The sequence below is a fragment of the Diabrotica undecimpunctata genome, chromosome 4 (assembly GCF_040954645.1).
Source record: "Diabrotica undecimpunctata isolate CICGRU chromosome 4, icDiaUnde3, whole genome shotgun sequence".
Taxonomy (NCBI): domain Eukaryota; kingdom Metazoa; phylum Arthropoda; class Insecta; order Coleoptera; family Chrysomelidae; genus Diabrotica; species Diabrotica undecimpunctata.
The window spans coordinates 138,546,618-138,565,410 of record NC_092806.1 but is presented as its reverse complement, the minus strand read 5'-3'; the positions used below and the strand labels follow the sequence as shown (position 1 = coordinate 138,565,410).

At 31.4% G+C, this 18,793-nt stretch overlaps 1 protein-coding gene across 1 annotated transcript in view; it reads left to right on the top strand.

The window, feature by feature from the left end:
• KCNQ (KCNQ potassium channel) overlaps positions 1-18,793 on the top strand; it is a 186,896-nt gene that overhangs the window by 157,966 nt on the left and 10,137 nt on the right. Inside the window, exons 8-9 of the mRNA XM_072528607.1 lie at positions 14,838-14,994; positions 17,098-17,220. Of these exons, the coding sequence (XP_072384708.1) occupies positions 14,838-14,994; positions 17,098-17,220 (280 nt within the window). The remainder of the gene's footprint in view (positions 1-14,837; positions 14,995-17,097; positions 17,221-18,793) is intronic.

Sequence of the window (18,793 nt, the reverse complement as noted above, 5' to 3'; positions counted from 1 at the left end):
AATTATGTGACCTACTTGATTTCAAATGGATTTAGGATTTTTTTATACTTTGGCAACTATGTCAACTTCGATCTCTGTCAATGATAATGACGTGCAACAGTAAGTAAATTAGATGGACTGTAGATGTATAGGATAATAAATAGATTATCACGGACAAAAAACACACCGTTAAAGACGTTATACTTTCTTCTCCTTTATACTTTCCTTTGTCTAGTTGCTTCTATTACGTTCAATAATTTTTTTATCGCTAACCGTGTGCCGTGGCAAAGACGCGGTTGGTTGATATTTTTCAACATTATAACTACCGATCCAACCTTTAATTGGAGATTGTGAGGTGGCAATCCTGGTAAATCCAGCGAGTTTAAAAATTCAGGCGGATAGTTGACGACATCATCTGGGTTAGTAGCCGAATCAACTGATTTATATATCCTAAATTCGCCTGTAATTTGTTCTTAAATTTTGAAATTTAGTTCATTTACATCTATGTTTTTTGCAGCCAATATAGCCCGTTCGCTAAACCAATTATGGTTTCTGTAATTTAGTAACTGAGTTTAGAAATAAAAGACAGACTTATAAGCTAAATTAAATCACGAGTGGTATTTTATTAGACTATTTCATGAACAAAGTGATAGGTCAAAAATTCAGTAGAATGAGAGGAAGGAATTTAATAATAATACATTTGATCTAGGTATCTAGGTATTTTTCAGTAGTGTTCCATATGGTTTTAATAACACTCTCCTTGTAATCACTACCATCAATTTTTCGCATGTTGAAGGCCCAGTCTTTTAGAATGAATGCTAGTCTTTCGTTGTTATTTTCTGCATCTAATTTGTAGTTGCGATCCACACAGAACATCATAAATTGTCTCCATATATAAGATTTAGATTTTCTTGTGTTACTCGGTATATTTTCTTTAATGTTTTGGTTTATAACTTCGTTTGAAGTACCACCGAAATGACTCATTTTGACGTATACAGCTACAATAATTTTTTTGGCAAACGTCAAATTTTGCTTTGCGATCGGTATCCATGGTTACGTCGTTGAAAACACGAAGCTGATAGACCAATCAGAATTGAAAGACAGTTGGTGTTTTAGCGATAACACAAGCTATCTTTAGTTTGTGATTGGTCAGATTATGTGAAAATTTTAAGATGAGTGAAATAGTCAGCTCTAGATTAAACAAATCTGGTAATACTACAAGACTAAAAATCCTGCTAAATATTGGAATTACTATTACATAACTCAATTACATAAAATTCGGGAATTTACATTTACATTTTACGACACTTTCTTAATCAGATGAAACTGTACACCGCATTTTAATAATTGGTCCCAAAAAGCTTCCAATTAATTAGGCTGATTTATTATTTAAACCTTCTACTTTCCCTAATGGTCTGTTCGGGATTGTATCCTAAATTTGTGTCTCTTTAGAAAATACTAAATCATTTTAAATTTGAAGTTTTCCAACGCGCGTCGAAGCGTAAGAAAAAGGGTGGAAGAAAAACAAGAAGTTTACGATATTACAAAAATATACAGAGTGACATAAAAGTCTTGTCTCCTAACATGAGGTTAATACGTAGTAAAAGAAATTTTCTCTAAAAGAACTGCTTCTGAGTAATTGCTAAATAGTCCCCAGGAAGTTATTTTTTGCTATGGGAAGACCGTGTAATTTGAACCAGGGTGTAAAACAGTCTCTTTGGTAAAATAAATTTTAACATCTTTTTGTAATTTTTGGGGCTATTAAATTACTTTATTTAGGTTCTATTTTTAATTGGGAATCATAATTTGGAAATATTAGCAAGTTTTAAACAGAACCTTATAGTATGTTAATAGTTTTACAAATATGTACATATTATATACAAATATGCACATAATTTGCCCCAATATGGGGTAAGTTGTGACGAGCTTGAGGTAGTTTGTGACATTAAACATTTTAAATATAATAAACTTTAGTGAGCGAATAATAAAGTTTCCATAATATATTTATTTTGTAATTAAGTTTAGTTATATAAATGTTTGATAAATGTAATATGTAAGAAACCAGTCTATAGAAAAAACGTCTGATGAATTTAAAGTAAAAAAAAAGACAAAAAATCGCTTACGTCAATTTGTGCTGATTCTACTTCTAGTTCTGACTGGCAGTTTATACAAACATAATAAAGATCATCTTTTGTGTACTTTACATAAGCCCATACATACTAAGCAAAAGTAATATTGTTTCTCTTCTTCTTCTGAACTGTCTTCTTTTTTTCTTGTTACAGCCTTGTTTTTCGCTACTCTTTTCTTAGGCAACTTCAGTCAAATCCAAATCTAGTCATTTTTTCCTGCTTATAAAGAAAATAGCACCGTCATCCTACACGCTTCTTCTTACAATAATAAACTATCAAATTTCATTAATACCCCAGACCACAAACCAATTCCTTATAATCCAACAACCTACCTAGAGAAAATAACAAATGCCATTAGCAATAAAACCTCTTTTCCTGTTAAAATAAAACAATTTGTAATTATTCCTGAAAAGTCTTCCAGGACACGTTAAATATATATGGCCTATGCAAAAAATTTACAAACCCGATATTCCTCTACGTCCCATTGTCAGCGCACACAACTGTCCTACACAACCATTGGCTAAGTACTTGGCCAAAATAGACATTCTAGTAAGTTTCGATATTGTTTCACTCTTTACAAACATTCCTATAGACGTAACTCTAAACATTCTGAAAACTAAATACAGTATCCAGCAAAACCACTTATCTTACATTTAAAATTGTATGTCCAACACTTATTTCATCTTCCAAAATCAAATTTACGGACAAATAAATGGTGCCCCAATGGGCTCACTTCTATCTCCAGTAATTGGCAATATCTTTATGAAAGACTTCGAGACCCGAGCATTATCCACATCAATGGTCAATGTTGGCTACGATACATTCGTCATTTAGCCCCACGGCAGGGATTGTTTGGTGTCTTTTTAAACCCATCTGAATGGTATACATCCTAGTATCTCCATCACGATGGAGATTAAAACTGATTTATTCCTACGGTTTCTCTACGTTACCATAAAGAAAAACCAATTGCAAGGTTTTCATCACTCTGTTTATCGAAAACCCGCCCATACCAATCGTTACTTGCATGCCAACTATCAATATCCACCTTCACAAATTCATCATCATCATCCAGCCTCAAGAGTCCACTGCTGAACATAGGCCTCTTCCTCATGTTTCCAACCCCGTCTATCTTGCGCCGCTCTTATCCAGTTTTTATTGAGTCTTCTTAAATCGTCAGTCCATCTTGTAGGTGGTCGACCGACGCTTCTCTTGTCTTCCCTTGGCCTCCATTCCAATAACCTCTTTGTCCATCGCCCATCTGTCATTCTGGCTATGTGTCCTGCCCATCTCCATTTTAGTCTGGCTATCTTCTCGATGATGTCAGTCACTCCGGTTCTTCTCATGATGTCGTCGTTGGTTATTCTGTCTCGCAGAGTTATTCCTAACATGGACCGCTCCATTCTTCTCTGCGTGACTCTTAGTTTGGTAGCTGCTGCTTTTGTTAAGGTAACTGTTTCTGCTCCGTACGTCAAGACTGGGAGGACGCACTGATCAAAAGTTTCTCCTTTCTCTTTAGGCATGTGGGCAGCTCACTTTTAAAAGTTTCTCTCAGTTTTCCAAATGCTACTCACCCAAGGCCGATTCTTCTCTTCAGTTCATGAGTCTGGTTATCCCTGCCAATAATAATTTCATGTCCCAGGTATTTATATCTATCTACGAGTTCTATTTCTTTCCCACCAATACTGATGTTCTGTTTGGGTACCAAATTGGTCATGATTTTTGTTTTCGAGATATTTATTTTTAAACCTACATTTTCTGTAGCCACACCGAGTTCCTGTACCATCTCTCTTGCCATACCTAGATCTTCAGCTATTATAAGTATATCATCGACGAAACGTAAGTTGTTTAGATATTCTCCATCTATTTTTATTCCCTTTGTCATCCAATCCAAATTCTTAACAGCATGTTCTTGCACCGTATTAAAAAGTTTAGGTGACATTGGGTCTCCTTGTCTAACCCCCCGTTCTATTTTTATGCGATTACTGTTAGTATGTAATCTGACAGGGGTTGTTGCCTGCAGGTATATTTTGTATAATAATTTAGTATATCTATAATCTAGCCTGCATTCTTTAAGTGCCTTCTTTAAATAACCTTAATTATAGATCAATACACCTTTGTGATTATGCAAAGACGGAATCCTCTGAGCCCTCTAGTCGAAAACAAACCCTTATCCAAACGGTTACTGAGAAAATCACAAATAAACTGTTTACTTCAAGCAACAGCAATAAGCGTTACTACCTGACTTGAAAATGGCAAGCGAGGTATTGCCGAAACTTCGTTAAAATAATAGTTTTTTTTTTAAAGCAAAATTATTCAACGCGGAGTTAAACCCGTTAAACCACAGGAAGCACATATAATTCCCGTGAAAATTTCTTTATATATAGATGATACAACCTTGATACTCCTTCATGATTAATAATATAGGCGGTTCTATAAAATTAAGGTGTTTATTTGACCCACCTACTGTACCGTATTAATATTTTAATTAGTTACCTGCAAAGAAGGAGGTCTATTATTACTAGCACTGTATATAAATCTTCGGATTGGTTACTGTTTTCAGTACAGTCGAAAACAAGTTATTATCACCAATAATCGTGATATAAGTAAATTGTATACGTGATACTATATAAAGTGTCATTTCAAAATTACCCAATTTTAATTTAAAATTGCCTGCTTTTGATTTTGATTCCATTCCGAAAATGATTTTTAATTTAATAAATTATTGATATCATTTGTAATATTCGTTTTCTGATGCAGCAAATGAGTTTATAAATAGTAAATTAATGACATATTCGCAGAAGTTTATAAAGAAGATCACAATAACAGATAAATAATATCTACCAAATTTTATTTTTATTTGTTTATTTTTGATATTTTAATAGTTTTTTTTCTGTTAAGATCTTTATGTTAATCACAAATATTCATTTGTAGATAGATACTGATAGATCTGATACCTTAAAACCATCGTATGTTTATTGTAAGTATCAACAGCAAGCTTAAATTAAAATTTACACAGTCGTAGTCAAAAAATATATACAGTGTGGAAACCACTTATAGAATAAAATTGTTTGTGTCCTTCTATTAGAAAATAATAAAAAACGTTAAGATACCGTAACTTTTAAATTTAAATGTGCGCTTTTTAAACATAAATTTGAATGTACAGGGTGATCCACGTAAGTCTGGCATAGTCCATAATCTGTATTTTAAATGAAACAGCCTGTATATTTTTATGTTTTTAAAAGCTCCTTAACAACCTGATCTCAACGAACTATATCATGTAGGGTCTATTATGAATAATACATGGTGAAATTGAGTATAATTTTCTTCAAGACAATTAATTTATAGAATTTTCGAGGTAATGTATTGGATTACATTAAAATAAATGCTTTAAATGTTCTCCACCTTGTTGTTGGCAATAACACAGTCTTCTATAAAACTCGTCCCGAACAACTTTGTTTAAAGTTTGAGGTGAAATATTCCGTATTTCTGTAGTTATCCTTTCTTTGAGGTCTTTAATGCTAGTTGGTTGTGTTGCACATACTTTGTTCTTAAGATAACCCAACAGAAAAAAATCCAAAGGCGTAAGATCTGGCGACCTAGCTGGCCACTCAATAGTACCCCTTCGTCCAATCCATTTATTGAAGAAGATTTCATTCAAGTAATTTCTTACCATTAAAACATAATGAAGTGTTGCACCATCCTGCTGGAACCAGACAGTTTCATGCGGTAGGGATATAATCGGATCTATTGGATTGGGATATAAGTTAGCCTGAGGAAGAACATCGTCTCTTAGCATGCTTAAATATTTTGCCGCTCTCAAATTACCATCTACAAATATAGGACCAATAATATGATCTCCTATAATACCTGCTCAAACATTCAACTTTTGAGGATACTAAGTGTGTGTCTCACGCATCCAATAAGGATTCTCCGCTGACCAATATTTACAGTTTAGTTGGTTTACCCGTCAGAAAAAAGAATTGTGACAAGAGCTATTTTATTTGTGTTAATTTTATCCATTATTCTTTTACAGAAATCCATTCTACGATCTGGATCGTCTTCTGTTGGCTCTTGCACAAAAGTCAATTTATATGGATGAAGTTTTTCTTCATTGAGACACCTTAGGACAGTTGTGTGACTTACATTATTTTAACGTGCAATTTGACGTGATCTTAACGTTGGATTCACTGCGACACTTATAGCGAAGTCTGGTTATACAAAAATCATCGATTTCACGGCAAAATGTTTCGCAGATATCTGAAGCTTTTAAGACATAGGTGGAAGTTACTAGATGACGAATAGATAAAAAGATTCTCCTATTTTTACCTTGCGTTTTTTTTAAACAATAATTTATGGTCAGAATTTGATTTTTTATCTATAAGTTTTCCCTTATAATTTAAATAAACAATATTTATACCATTTTTTTTATATCAAGAATATCTTTACTTTCCCGTTTTTTCAATTAAAATTGATAAATAATTTACGGAGATATTTGCAAAAAAGCAGTTTTTTTGCACTAATTTATAAATTTAATTAATTTTTTTATTAACAAAACAAAATATTATTAATACATTTCAACATTGAGGAATTACCGTCCTTTAAATTTGTGCGAAATTTCCCCCCGATCGGTCAAATAGTTTAAAAGTTATTCAATTTGTTTATCCCTGGGACTAATTATTTAAACCATTGAACTTGCCCTATAAATGATGCTAGACACATTTAATAAATTTCATAGGATTCTTTAAGACCTATACTATCTCAGAACTTAAATGAATATTAAGTTTTCATCGAAATTATTTACAAAATAAACATTTGAAAAAGGGGTATATTTTTTACTTATAAACAATTGCAATAACTTCCATATTTTTTAAGCTACAGACTTGTACGTACAACCATTAGATAGCTGGTAAAAAAACTCACATTTAACAAACAAAAATAAACCTTCTATGAACAATAGGAACGAAGTAAGCGACAATTTTTTTGTAAATTATAAGATAAATTTTATAGCTAGTTCAATATAACGTTTAGATTTTCGTTCAAAATTTGTGAAAATTTTACTTCTTAATGTTTATAAACATTGGAGATATGATTTTTTTAAAAATAGTCACTAACTTCGTTCCTATTGGTCATAGAAGGTTTTTTATTTTTTAATGTGAGCTTTTTTACCAGCTATCCAATGGTTGTACGTACAAGTCTGTAGCTTGAAAAACATAGAAGTTATTACAATTGTTTATAAGTAAAAAACATACCCCTTTTCAAACGTTTATTTTGTAAATAATTTCGATGAAAACTCAATATGCATTTAACTTCTGAGATAGTTTAAGTCTTAAAGAATCCTATGAAATTTGCTGAATGTGTCTAGAATTATGCATAGGGCAAGCTCAATAGTTTAAATAATTAGTCTCAGGGATAAACAAATTAAATAACTTATAAAATATTTGACTGATCGGAGGGAAATTTCGCACAAATCTAAAAGATTGTAATTCCTTGATGTTTAAATGTATTAATACCATTTTATTTTGTTAATAAAAAAATTAATAAAGTTTATAAATTAGTGCAAAAAAACTGCTTTTTTGCAAATATCTCTGTAAATTATTTATCAATTTTATTAAAAAAAACGGGAAAATAAAGATATTCTTGACATAAAAAAATGACATAAATATTGTTTATTTAAAATATAAGGGAAAAAATTTATAGACAAAAAATCAAATTGTGACCATAAATTATTGCTTAAAAAAAACGCAAGGTAAAACTATTAGTATCTTTTCATCTATTCATCATCTAGTATCCCCCACCTATGTCTTAAAAGCTTCAGATATCTGCGAAACATTTTTCCACCTTTTTTTTTTTTAACCAGACTGGGCTATTAACAAAATATCCACTTTTACCTCATCTTCAATGAAGTTCGGTTTTCTTTTTAATTGTTTGACATGTCCAAGTTCTCTGAATTGTGCATAAATTTTAGACACAGTACCTTGTGCAATATTAGGCAACTGAGGATACTTCTGATTAAATAAGTTTGCTACTTCAACTTGACTTCTACAATTCTCCCCGTAACCGATCATCATTAAAATCTCAATTCGGTGGGTCTCAGTTAAATATTTAATTTTTATTTCTGCAAGAAATTAGGTTTTTATTAGGAATTTATTATTTTAATGTAAAATGTCAACACACCAACAACTGACATAACAATCCGCATTATTTACCGATTTAGTTTAATTAGCAGACTATCTATACAGTTTTTACCTATTTATGACAAAAAATACGTTAACACGGCTACTAAACAGAAATTTTCTTAAATATACTGACACTTAGAGTAGAAGTGTATTGTTTGTATTTAGCTAATTTAAAATAATACCAAAACACATGATAAATTATTAATTTCAAAATTTCACCTTGCATTATTCATTATAGGCCCTACAAAAATATACAGGGTGTTTCATTAAAAATAAGGATTATGGACTATGCTAGACTTGCGTGGATTAATTGCTTTTTCCAGGCTCATCTCACCTTCTTCTAACAGTCTGTGTCTCATAGTTTCATCTGCTACCCCACATGTTATCAGACTGTCCTCCAGATTCTCTAGCTCACAATTTCTTACCTTGTTTGTAATATATGTTATAAATTTGTCTACTGACTCACCTTCATTTTGTTTTCTGGTAAACAGGTAATACCTTGCGTTTGATACATTGCTTTTGGGTTTGAAATGTGTTTCAAATTTTGTGATTACCGGTTCTAACTTATCTTTTTCTTCTGTTGAGAACTTGAACGTATTATGGATTTTGAACCCTTCGTCCCCTTCGTTAATTGTAGCAGTTGTGCGCATTGGGTTATTTTAGGTTTTTTGTCAATTCTGTTGCTTGAAGGTAGTTTTTAAATCTTTGTGTGAAGAATTTCCAGTTTTCGTATAGATCACCTTTGCATTTTGCATTGAGTTTGTTGCTGTCTTGAATTTCATTTCACTTTTATACTCTTCTTAAGTCTTAAAGTATTCGGTTTGGTTTCAGATTTGGTTTTCGGCACCATGTGATGACACGTGGTCGGGCTTATAGGATAGGTTAACTCTGGAGAGTGGAGGCTAGGTTATAATGAAACAACTTGTATCTAATCTATCGTGTCTAGATTCAGAATGGTTTTATTTTCTCTTCCTTGCACCTACTCGGAACCTGAGTGCGTCCCGAGTATTTATTTATTTACATACATCACAATATGCAGCCTTGTCTAGTTTCTTTCTTTGTTTTCAACGCATTTGAATATATCCCTTGTATGTAACAATAAAACACTGAAAACTTTGTTTTCAAAACTTATAGCAATGGGGTTAGAGGATTGCCCATTATAAGTCCTGCACTGTTATTTGTATATATTTCATTATTAAATTCAAAGTAGTCCTGGTTTATGCAAACTTCAAGAAGATGTAAAATTTCAGATGTAATAATTGGATTTGTACTAATTTGGTCTAAAAGGTTTTTTACTAAAACAAAAGTTTCTGTAGGAGGGATACTAGGAAAAAGATTTTTTACGTCAAATGAAATTAATCTGGAGTTGTTAGGTAACTGAAAATGTTGTATTTTATTAACTAGTTCTATTATATTTTTTATGGTAAATTTAGGTGAAAATTTAGTGTGTTAATAATCTCTAACAGTTTTTTTGAAAGTTTATATGACGGAGCTGTATAAAAAGAAACTACAGGTCTTATTGGGTGATCCGGTTTGTGTAGTTTATTGAAAGAGTATAATTTAGGAGGTTGTGGGATCATGATACCGAGGTATTTCTGTTCTGATGGATTTACTATTTATTTTGAATTTTCTAACGCTAGCTTAATTTGTTTTTGATACTTTTCTGTTGGATCTTTGTGTAACGTTTCAATGTTTTGATTATTTAAAAATTCTATTGTTTTGTTATTATATTCTATTTTATCTATAGCATAAGTAGTGTTACCTTTGTCTGCTTTTGTAAACACCATGTTGTTTTCTATTGATTTATTTTTAATTTTTTTTTATTTAGTTTGATGGCCTTGGCCGAGCCAATTAGCCAGACAAATTTAAAGACAAACAATTTTTACAATCAGAGGAATTTTTTACAATTAGAGGAATAAAAATACAATCATCCGTACAATCTAACGTGCAATTAGTAATAAATTATAACTTATTTTTTAATTCTTTTTTTTCTTTTTTAATTCTTTTTTTTTCCTGCGCTAAGACATAACCCGATTCAACATCTCGGAGGTTTACATCTTCCTTTTTATTTTTTAATTCCTTATAATTTTTTTTTATTTTTATATATATTTTTTTTTAAATATATATTTTTTTTTTTATTTTTTTAAATTTATTATTTTTTTTATTTAATTTTTTTTCTGCTATAATACAATATTTACTTAAATATAAGTTAGTTTTAAGCTACAATTTATATTTACAGTTTTTGATATGTTCGTAAATCGTTTTTAATATATTCATATCTCTAGAGAAAATCAAATTGTTCAGGTAGACGGGAAGTGGAATTTTTAATATAATAAGATTATCATAAAATTTGTTTATGTTTACTGATTCGTGGGAACATTCAAGAAAAATATGTAATAAGTTACCTTCTTTTCCACACTTGCAATTAGATGACTCCGCGAGACCCAACTTGTACTATTTTTAATTGTAATGGCTGTTTTATTCTCTTTGTAACAGGAATTTTTGGTTTCACTACACACATCTGTGTATATTCCTTGTACTTTAAGTAAATTTTAATAACACAGATTTCTTATTGGGTTAACTAGATTGTTAAGTACTCCAGTTTTAGTAATATATACCATGCGGTCCATACGACTGTATGGAATAAATTCATTTTTAGCGTTATTATATACTATATAAAACAATTAAATTAAATGTTAAACTTGACCACCACCATTCGCTTCTTGACGCCTGACAATAACCGAGGCGATTTTGGAAATCTCGTACAACATTTTGTATGACCTCGGAGGTGATTTTGTTCATTTCTTCCGTTATCCTAACTTTTAAATTAGCAATTATTGACGGCATGGTTTCTAAAGTTGTTATTACATATTGTAGTATTGATTTATATGTGATTAATGCTGGATCAAATGACTCAGCAGAGTGTATTACTCTGCTGATAATAGTTGTTTTATTAAATTCAGAGCTTACGTCTATTTTTTATGCATTTTAATTATTATTTTTATTTATTAATTTATCTATTGATTTGTCACTTATTCATAATTATATATTGTAATTTCGGTAACACAACAAAGGATACCGTTGCTATTAAAAATATTCATAAACCACATTAAGTTAAATGACAATTTAAAATTTATAATTTTATATTCGTCTCGTGTAAAATTTCCATGTCTCTCTGCTGCATTTTTTTAGTATTGATTGAAATTATTAATATACTTCACAAAGTGAAACGTGAATGAAGCGGGAAACCATAGTGTCACGATAATAGGCATGGTCGACTGAGTTCTATGATGTCATTTTTTGTTTTATAAAACTATAACGAAACTTTTGAAGCTAAAACTGAGCTTTCAGCTTTATGTTTTGCTTAATTTAATTTGCAAAGATATATAAATATACCAATATTCTGCTGTTTTGTTTTTATAAATACGTATCTATATTCTGTTTTTATAACGGCTCAATACTTTTCAGTAGGGATCAATAAGTGAGTAAGCCTACCCTCAGATTCCATCTTTGGTCGTAATACTTATCTATTTTTTTTACCAAAAGAGATACTTGCTTATTCAATTCAAGGACCTAAATTCATCATGTCGGTTAATGCTTAATTATACGCACACACAGGCATATATATATATATATATATATATATATATATATATATATATATATATATATATATATATATATATATATATATATATATAAATACGTTCAAATTATCGATATATATTTCTATATCGAGAAAAGCAGTACGACCGTCAATCCAATATAAATTAAGGATCACTCAGAAGAGTGGTGGGTTTTTTCGGTCAAAAGGTGGAGAAAAAAGACAAAGTTGATGGCTACTTCATCTATTTATTGAAGACGTTTCGCTTTCTTAATCAAAAAGCATCATCAGTTCATCTAAAAAGAACAATATGAAAAAACCACACAGGCATGGAAAAGTTGTTACATGTGTTACCTTAGAAAGATATGTAGCAGTCAGTGATAACAAAGTTGTAAAGACACTTAAGTAAATGGACATTATACGATTATGATGAATAAACAATAAATTGAACTAGATAAGTTAACAATTTGTTCAAACTAAGCACAGCAAAAAGAACATGTGGTTTTGTTTTTTTATATAAATGTATAAGTTAAAAAAACATTAAAAAAGAGAATGAAGAACTAAGAAAATCAAAGAAGCACTTCCAACAATATAGCAATAGTTATGATTTAATTTTTACTTTAGGTGGCATTATTATATTAATTAATATTGAAATTAAATAATTTAATGTATAATAAAATTACCACTCCTGGCTTCTTGAATGCTGCCGGTAAAATGGAGTTCAATTAAGACAATCACGCCATCAACGTAAAAGATAGTAAAAACCTTGAGGTCATTAATTATGACAGAACAGCAAGGTGAGATACCAACCCTAATGATAGAGCGGTTTATTTCATTGATAGAATGAGTTTGGGTGACAACCTGTTTGTAAGGAACCAATAAATGAAAAGAAAAGGTGGTTAATAACACCAAATTTCCCCCATTGATCGGCTAAGAAAAAACAAACAAAACAAGTGAGGTCAAACCAAAAACTCATATATGTATCATCAACGTTGTGGATGGTTAATCAGCCACAGGTGAAGATCAATTATAATTTCCAACAGTCCAAGGTTCATAACTTGGAGCTGTAAATGAAACAAAAAAGGATTCTATGAATCGCATCAATTATTTAATTGTATTGAACTATTTGATTAAAAATAGCTAATGTATTAGCTATTATTGTTAGTATTAGATTATTGTTAAGTTATAACATCATAACATCACAAAAACCGACAAATTGTTTTGTAAGTATGAACCCTGTTCGTTGTTTATTTATATTCTTATGTCATTACTGTTTTTAGAGAACTGAGGCTGCTTTTAAAGAATAAAAAAAAGCGAAACGTATTCTAGTAAACTAATGAAGTAGTTGACTCCTTTCATTTGCCAATAATTGATCGACCAAACCTCTGCATTTCACCTGTTGTGAACGTCTGAACGATCCTTCTATTCTCCTTGTAGGTAAATCTGAAATAAAAATGTTGTATAAAATGGGCGATGGGATACTACCCTGAGGCATTCCTTCTTGAACATCTTGCATCCTGGACGTCTTTTGGTCCGCTGAAACTTGAAAAGTTCTATTAGTTAGGAATGAATCACATATATTAACTAGGTAATGTGGCAATCTAGCTCTGTCCATCTTGTGTATAAGGGCTTTCTTCCAGACTGTGTCGTACGCCTTTTCGATATCGAGGATGTCCATTCCAGTTTTCTGGTTTCTGTTAAAGTGGATATTCGTATCGCTGACAACACTTGCGAGCTGTATTTCGCAGTTTCTTCCTCTACTGAAGCCGAATTGGTCTTCTTGTGTGATTATTCTTCTTTCTGCTTGTTTCAGTCTTCTCTAATATTTTCCTTATGATTCCAAAAGGGATATTGGTCTGTAGTGTTCAGGTCTTCTTCCGTCCGTCCTTGCTTTTAGTAGTTTCCAGTTGTTCAGAAAATACAATTTTCTAGGCAAACTCTGAAAATTTAGTGTGGTTGCACTATCATTTTCTTCGGTAGTTCCTTGAGTGCGATGTTGTGGATGTCTTCCGATCCTGATGCTCTGTTTTCTTTTAGTCTTCTGATGATTTTAGCAACTTCTGTTGGATTTAGGTGGTCTTCCTTTACTAAAAATTCATTCCTTTTTCTAATTCTCTCGTAGGTGTTGCTGACTTCTTATTTGGTTACTTCGTCCGACATGTTTTGATTTTGCCTGTGTGCTGCTGTCATTCTTCTTGCGATTGCATCCATTTTATGATGGGTTTCGTAGTGTGTTCTTGGACAATTTCGACTATTATTAAAAAAATGATAAGTGATATAATGGTTCTTATTTGTCCTGTATGGTGGTTCTTAATTGTTTTGTATGACGGGAGAGTGATATATGTGGCTAAAGTTATCAATGTCGGTTCTTGAAAATTCTTCATGGGCGATTTGTGGGAATGGTTATTTCACGTTTGGTTTTTATAAACTGGTCACCAAGATCGTACTATTTCACTTCTTTAACCACAGCGGCCTATAAAGCCAACATAACCTACGCCATCAGTCAAATTCAGCCTGATTTATGCATCAGAGTCATGTAAAATTTGTATATTCCGGATATGGGCCAGTTCGCGAAAAGCGACGGACCTTTGAAAGATTATATTACATATTATACATAATATCATCCAAAGGCCTTTCAAAGGATAAAAAAATTAATGATATCTTACACATACTTTGCTTTATTTAAATTTAAAGATACAAGGCGCTTTAAATTATCTGAATTTAAAATAATAAATTAAATTTTTTTCAATTGTAAATAGTAAATTTTACGTTTGTGTTGAAACAAAAAATTCATATAACAAATATTCCTTTATTCTGTCATCTTGTTACTTGAAAATCTGTCTGCTCTGTTAATACGAAACACATCCATATACTTTATATCACGATGTCGACATGCCCTATAGAATATCATTTAAGTGTGTACATTCTTCCATTCTTTCTCGTTTTCAGATTAACTGAGGCACACAAGAATGCGATTCGAGCGATCCGGAAAATAAAATATTTCGTAGCCAGGAGGAAGTTTCAACAGGCGAGAAAACCGTACGACGTCAGAGATGTCATCGAACAATACAGCCAGGGACATTTGAACATGATGGTCAGAATAAAGGTAAGTTGTATCTTTAGAAATGATGTTGAGCTAGATTTTGTCAAAAGAATACGTTTAAGGTCCTTTTACCTGAAAAAAAAAAAAATAAATGTTATATTTTGTCAACGGAAAAACATACATATAATGTATCGGTGGAGAGTTTTCTAAACTGGATGATTTTAAATCATAATTCTTTAACGGCGGAATAAAATTAATGTGGATGTATAACTAAAAATAACGAAATAAATTGAAATAAATAAAACAGTAAAAGATATAAAGCTAAAATAATGTTCAGTGATTTTGTTGAATCAATTGTCTTTATAACTCTTTTTTTAGAAATCTGTCTAAAACAAAACAATGAGTGTTGATAATATCATCACTTGTACTGTATCCTCTCTAGGTACTGCTATTATAATATTAACTCTCAGTGATATCTGCACATAGCTTTCTCTTCACGCTACCTGTCCTTGTTAATTTTATCACTTTTGTACGTAAATTTTTACAATTTTAATTTATATTTTCTTCATATGTTCCAATTTTTTCTAAGATAATAACCTTTTTGATTAAATTGATAATTTTCCCAAAATTGACACTTTTATATAATGGTTCAACGTGTATTAATGGTCCCCAGATGAGGGCAAGTTAGACATATTATCTGAGGGCAGAGAAAGTATATTAAATGTTAGGAAAATGAATGTTAAAGTAAAAATTAATCGCTCAATAGAATAAAGTACAAAAGTGAAAAGTAAATACATTATTGATATTATTTACACAAATTATAAGGTTTTTGTTTGAAACTTAGACTGAATCGCTAATTTCAAAGTCAGAGGTACATTGAATACAATTTTTACATGACATACTATATCCAGTCTTTACTAGGTTTGAATTTCCAGTAAGGCTCCAAAAATATGCGACACAAGGTATTATCCTCTTTTTCATTCTCAGATTCTTTTTTCTTAAATAATAACTTTTTTTTTTACTTTTTCTATTGCACCATTTTTTTGCTTCTTTTTCTTCAGCTTCTTTCTTTGACTTTTTCGTTGCTGGAGTTCTTGTAATAACCGCAGATTTGAAGGGTTTCTCCTTTTTTTTTCTCTGTCCAGCTTCTGGATAGGAACGAATTTGTTAAGGAATCGCCGGGGAAAGGTGTATAGAAACATTCTTACTTGTAGAAGACGTAGATTGGTGCTGTTGTGACTGTATATTGTGACTGTGGCTTGAAATCTAGAAATAATATTCGTGTGATTTATTGCTTTGGGCAATGCCAATTTTACGATGCCAGGAATATAGTAAATTGTCACTGTTTTACCTGGATTGTTTTTCATCCAATCATTAACTGAAGCAAAATAAATTTTTTTAAAAGGTCCGTAGACTGATTTGTAAATAGACTGCAGAAGATGAGAAGTGAGAGGAAAAAGGACAACATTTAGTTGGATGGTCCTTTGTAGATCTCATATAGTTTTGAAAATGTTTAATAAACTTTAAAACTTATTCGGATTTAAGGTTATAAAGACCAATACTTACGTATGCCTGTTAATCCTCGGTATTAAATAAGCAACATCAAAGTAAGATACAGGCGGCAGAGATGAGGTATTTACTATGGGTACAGGAAGTAACTAGAAGAAATCCGGTAAAAAAAAGTGTTATAAGAGAGAAATTAAAACTAAATTCGATGGCAGAGTATGTTGAAAAAGATAGTTAGGTTTTTAAGGTCATCTGCAGCGACTAATAAAAATAAAATTCTGGTCAAAAATAGATGGAAAATCAAAATACAAGGGAGAAAAAATAGAGGAGGACCTAGGGAGACTTGGAATGATGTAATAGCAAAACAACTTGACAGAAAAAGAGTGACATGAAGAGAAGCAAATTTTGTGGCAAGATAGGAATATCCGGAAGAAAATCATGCACAGTTAAAATTACAGTACATTTCACCCCTACGCCCTATGGATAAAAGGGAATAAGATTACATATGTAAATACCCCCATTTAAAAAAATGAAGTAATTAGATATACCGGTGAGTTGTTTCGTCTTTATCACTATTATAACCATTTTCTTACGTTATTATTGTAGTTAATTTTTTTAATTAATAAATAGCTAGTTTCTTAACAGTTTAAATATTTTTAGGAATTGCAAAGGAGATTGGACCAAACTCTGGGTAAACCAGGTAGCTATTTAGCTGGAATTGACAAAGTGGGAAACGTAAAACACATGACCGTTGGTGCTAGGTTGTACAGGGTAGAGCAACAGGTAAATATTTTTTTTTCGTCTTAGTTTAATTTGTTTTCCTACGATCACTTAATAAATTACTTATTTTGCTCGTCATTTTTACTTATTTAATTGTCAGACAGAAAAATTTCCATAAAATTTGTTTTATTTGAAAGAAAATTATGTATAACTTTTTTTAGAATAAGTTAAAACAATTTTAATTATATCAGAATAACAAGAAACGGTTAATGATAGTTAATAGCAAAATAAAGTTAGTAGGTATCGGCATAGCACAAGTTAGAAAAGAAGCATGTTAATTTGAAAAAGAATCACTACTGGAGCAGTGCGACCAATTTGTGGTAATACTGTTAGAAAACTCTGTGAATTTCAGGGCAATAACTAACACATACACGGAGGAAGCAAAGCTGCCTAAGGAAAGGATGCCAAATGTTTACAACGTTTTAAACAACAAGAACAGGTTAATGCAAGTCAATAGCAAAATAGATATAGTAGGTATCTACATAGCTCGTAACAACGAAAAAAAAAAAATGTAATAAAATATGTGTATAAGATAGAAGGCAACCGTATATACGTATTTCTGACTATTGGTCGTCTTCAGTACACTGCAGCCAAGTTAGAAAAAGAGCATGTAAACTTGATAAAGGATCACTACAGGAGTAGTGTGACCAATTTGTGGTAATAATGTTATAAGACATTAGAGGTAGAAACATTTGGCATTCCTTTCCTTAGGTAACTTAGCTTCCTTTATGGATCTGTTAGTTGTTGCTCTGGAATCCTTAGAGTCTTCTAACATTCTACCCATAAATTGGTCGCACTGCTTCTGTAGTGATGCTTTTCCAAGTTAACGTGCTCCTTGGTCTGATGTTCTGATAAGACCGAAAACATTCTGAATAAAATCGACTATTTGGATTTTTTTAAGTTTTAATTAATTATATACCATTTACAGCAGAAGTTTTTATTTCAGTGTACAAATTTTTTAGATTTTCAGCAATATCAAGTTTAGGTTTTCGGTATTTATTTTTTTTTTCGGAAAATTTCGAATAGGCTTCACCCAAGTTATATTTATTACTTATTCAACTAATTGAAATCGAACAATTTATCATCAAATTCGCAGTTAAGGTCCTTTTTCGTGTCGGCCATACTAGGTGTTACCTTTTGCTCCCGAACACCGACGTAATCCTCCTAAATTGTGCCGAGAACGAGGCTTAGAACTAGGAATGGGGTTGTCTTTAGTGATAAATCTAGATCTTCTTTGGGAATGCATGATGGACTAGCGAGTGTCAGCGGATGAAAGACGAAATTCACAGTTTTTTTGTCAAACGGCACGTGCTTTTCACTGTTAGGGTTATGATGTGAAATGCAGGAGCTTATGGTTCAAGTTCACATCTTATCTTCGACTGACGGAACATGACACCTCAGAGATACGTAAAAAAATTTAAAAACTTATCTCATACCCCAACTTCAGATGCTCAAACTTCCAATTTTTTAGCAGGATAACGCAAGGTGATACATTGTGAGAGTTACCATGGACTTATTTAAAAACACTGCAGTAAATCTTTATCTCCCATTTCCGAGATTTCCAGCTTTAACCCCA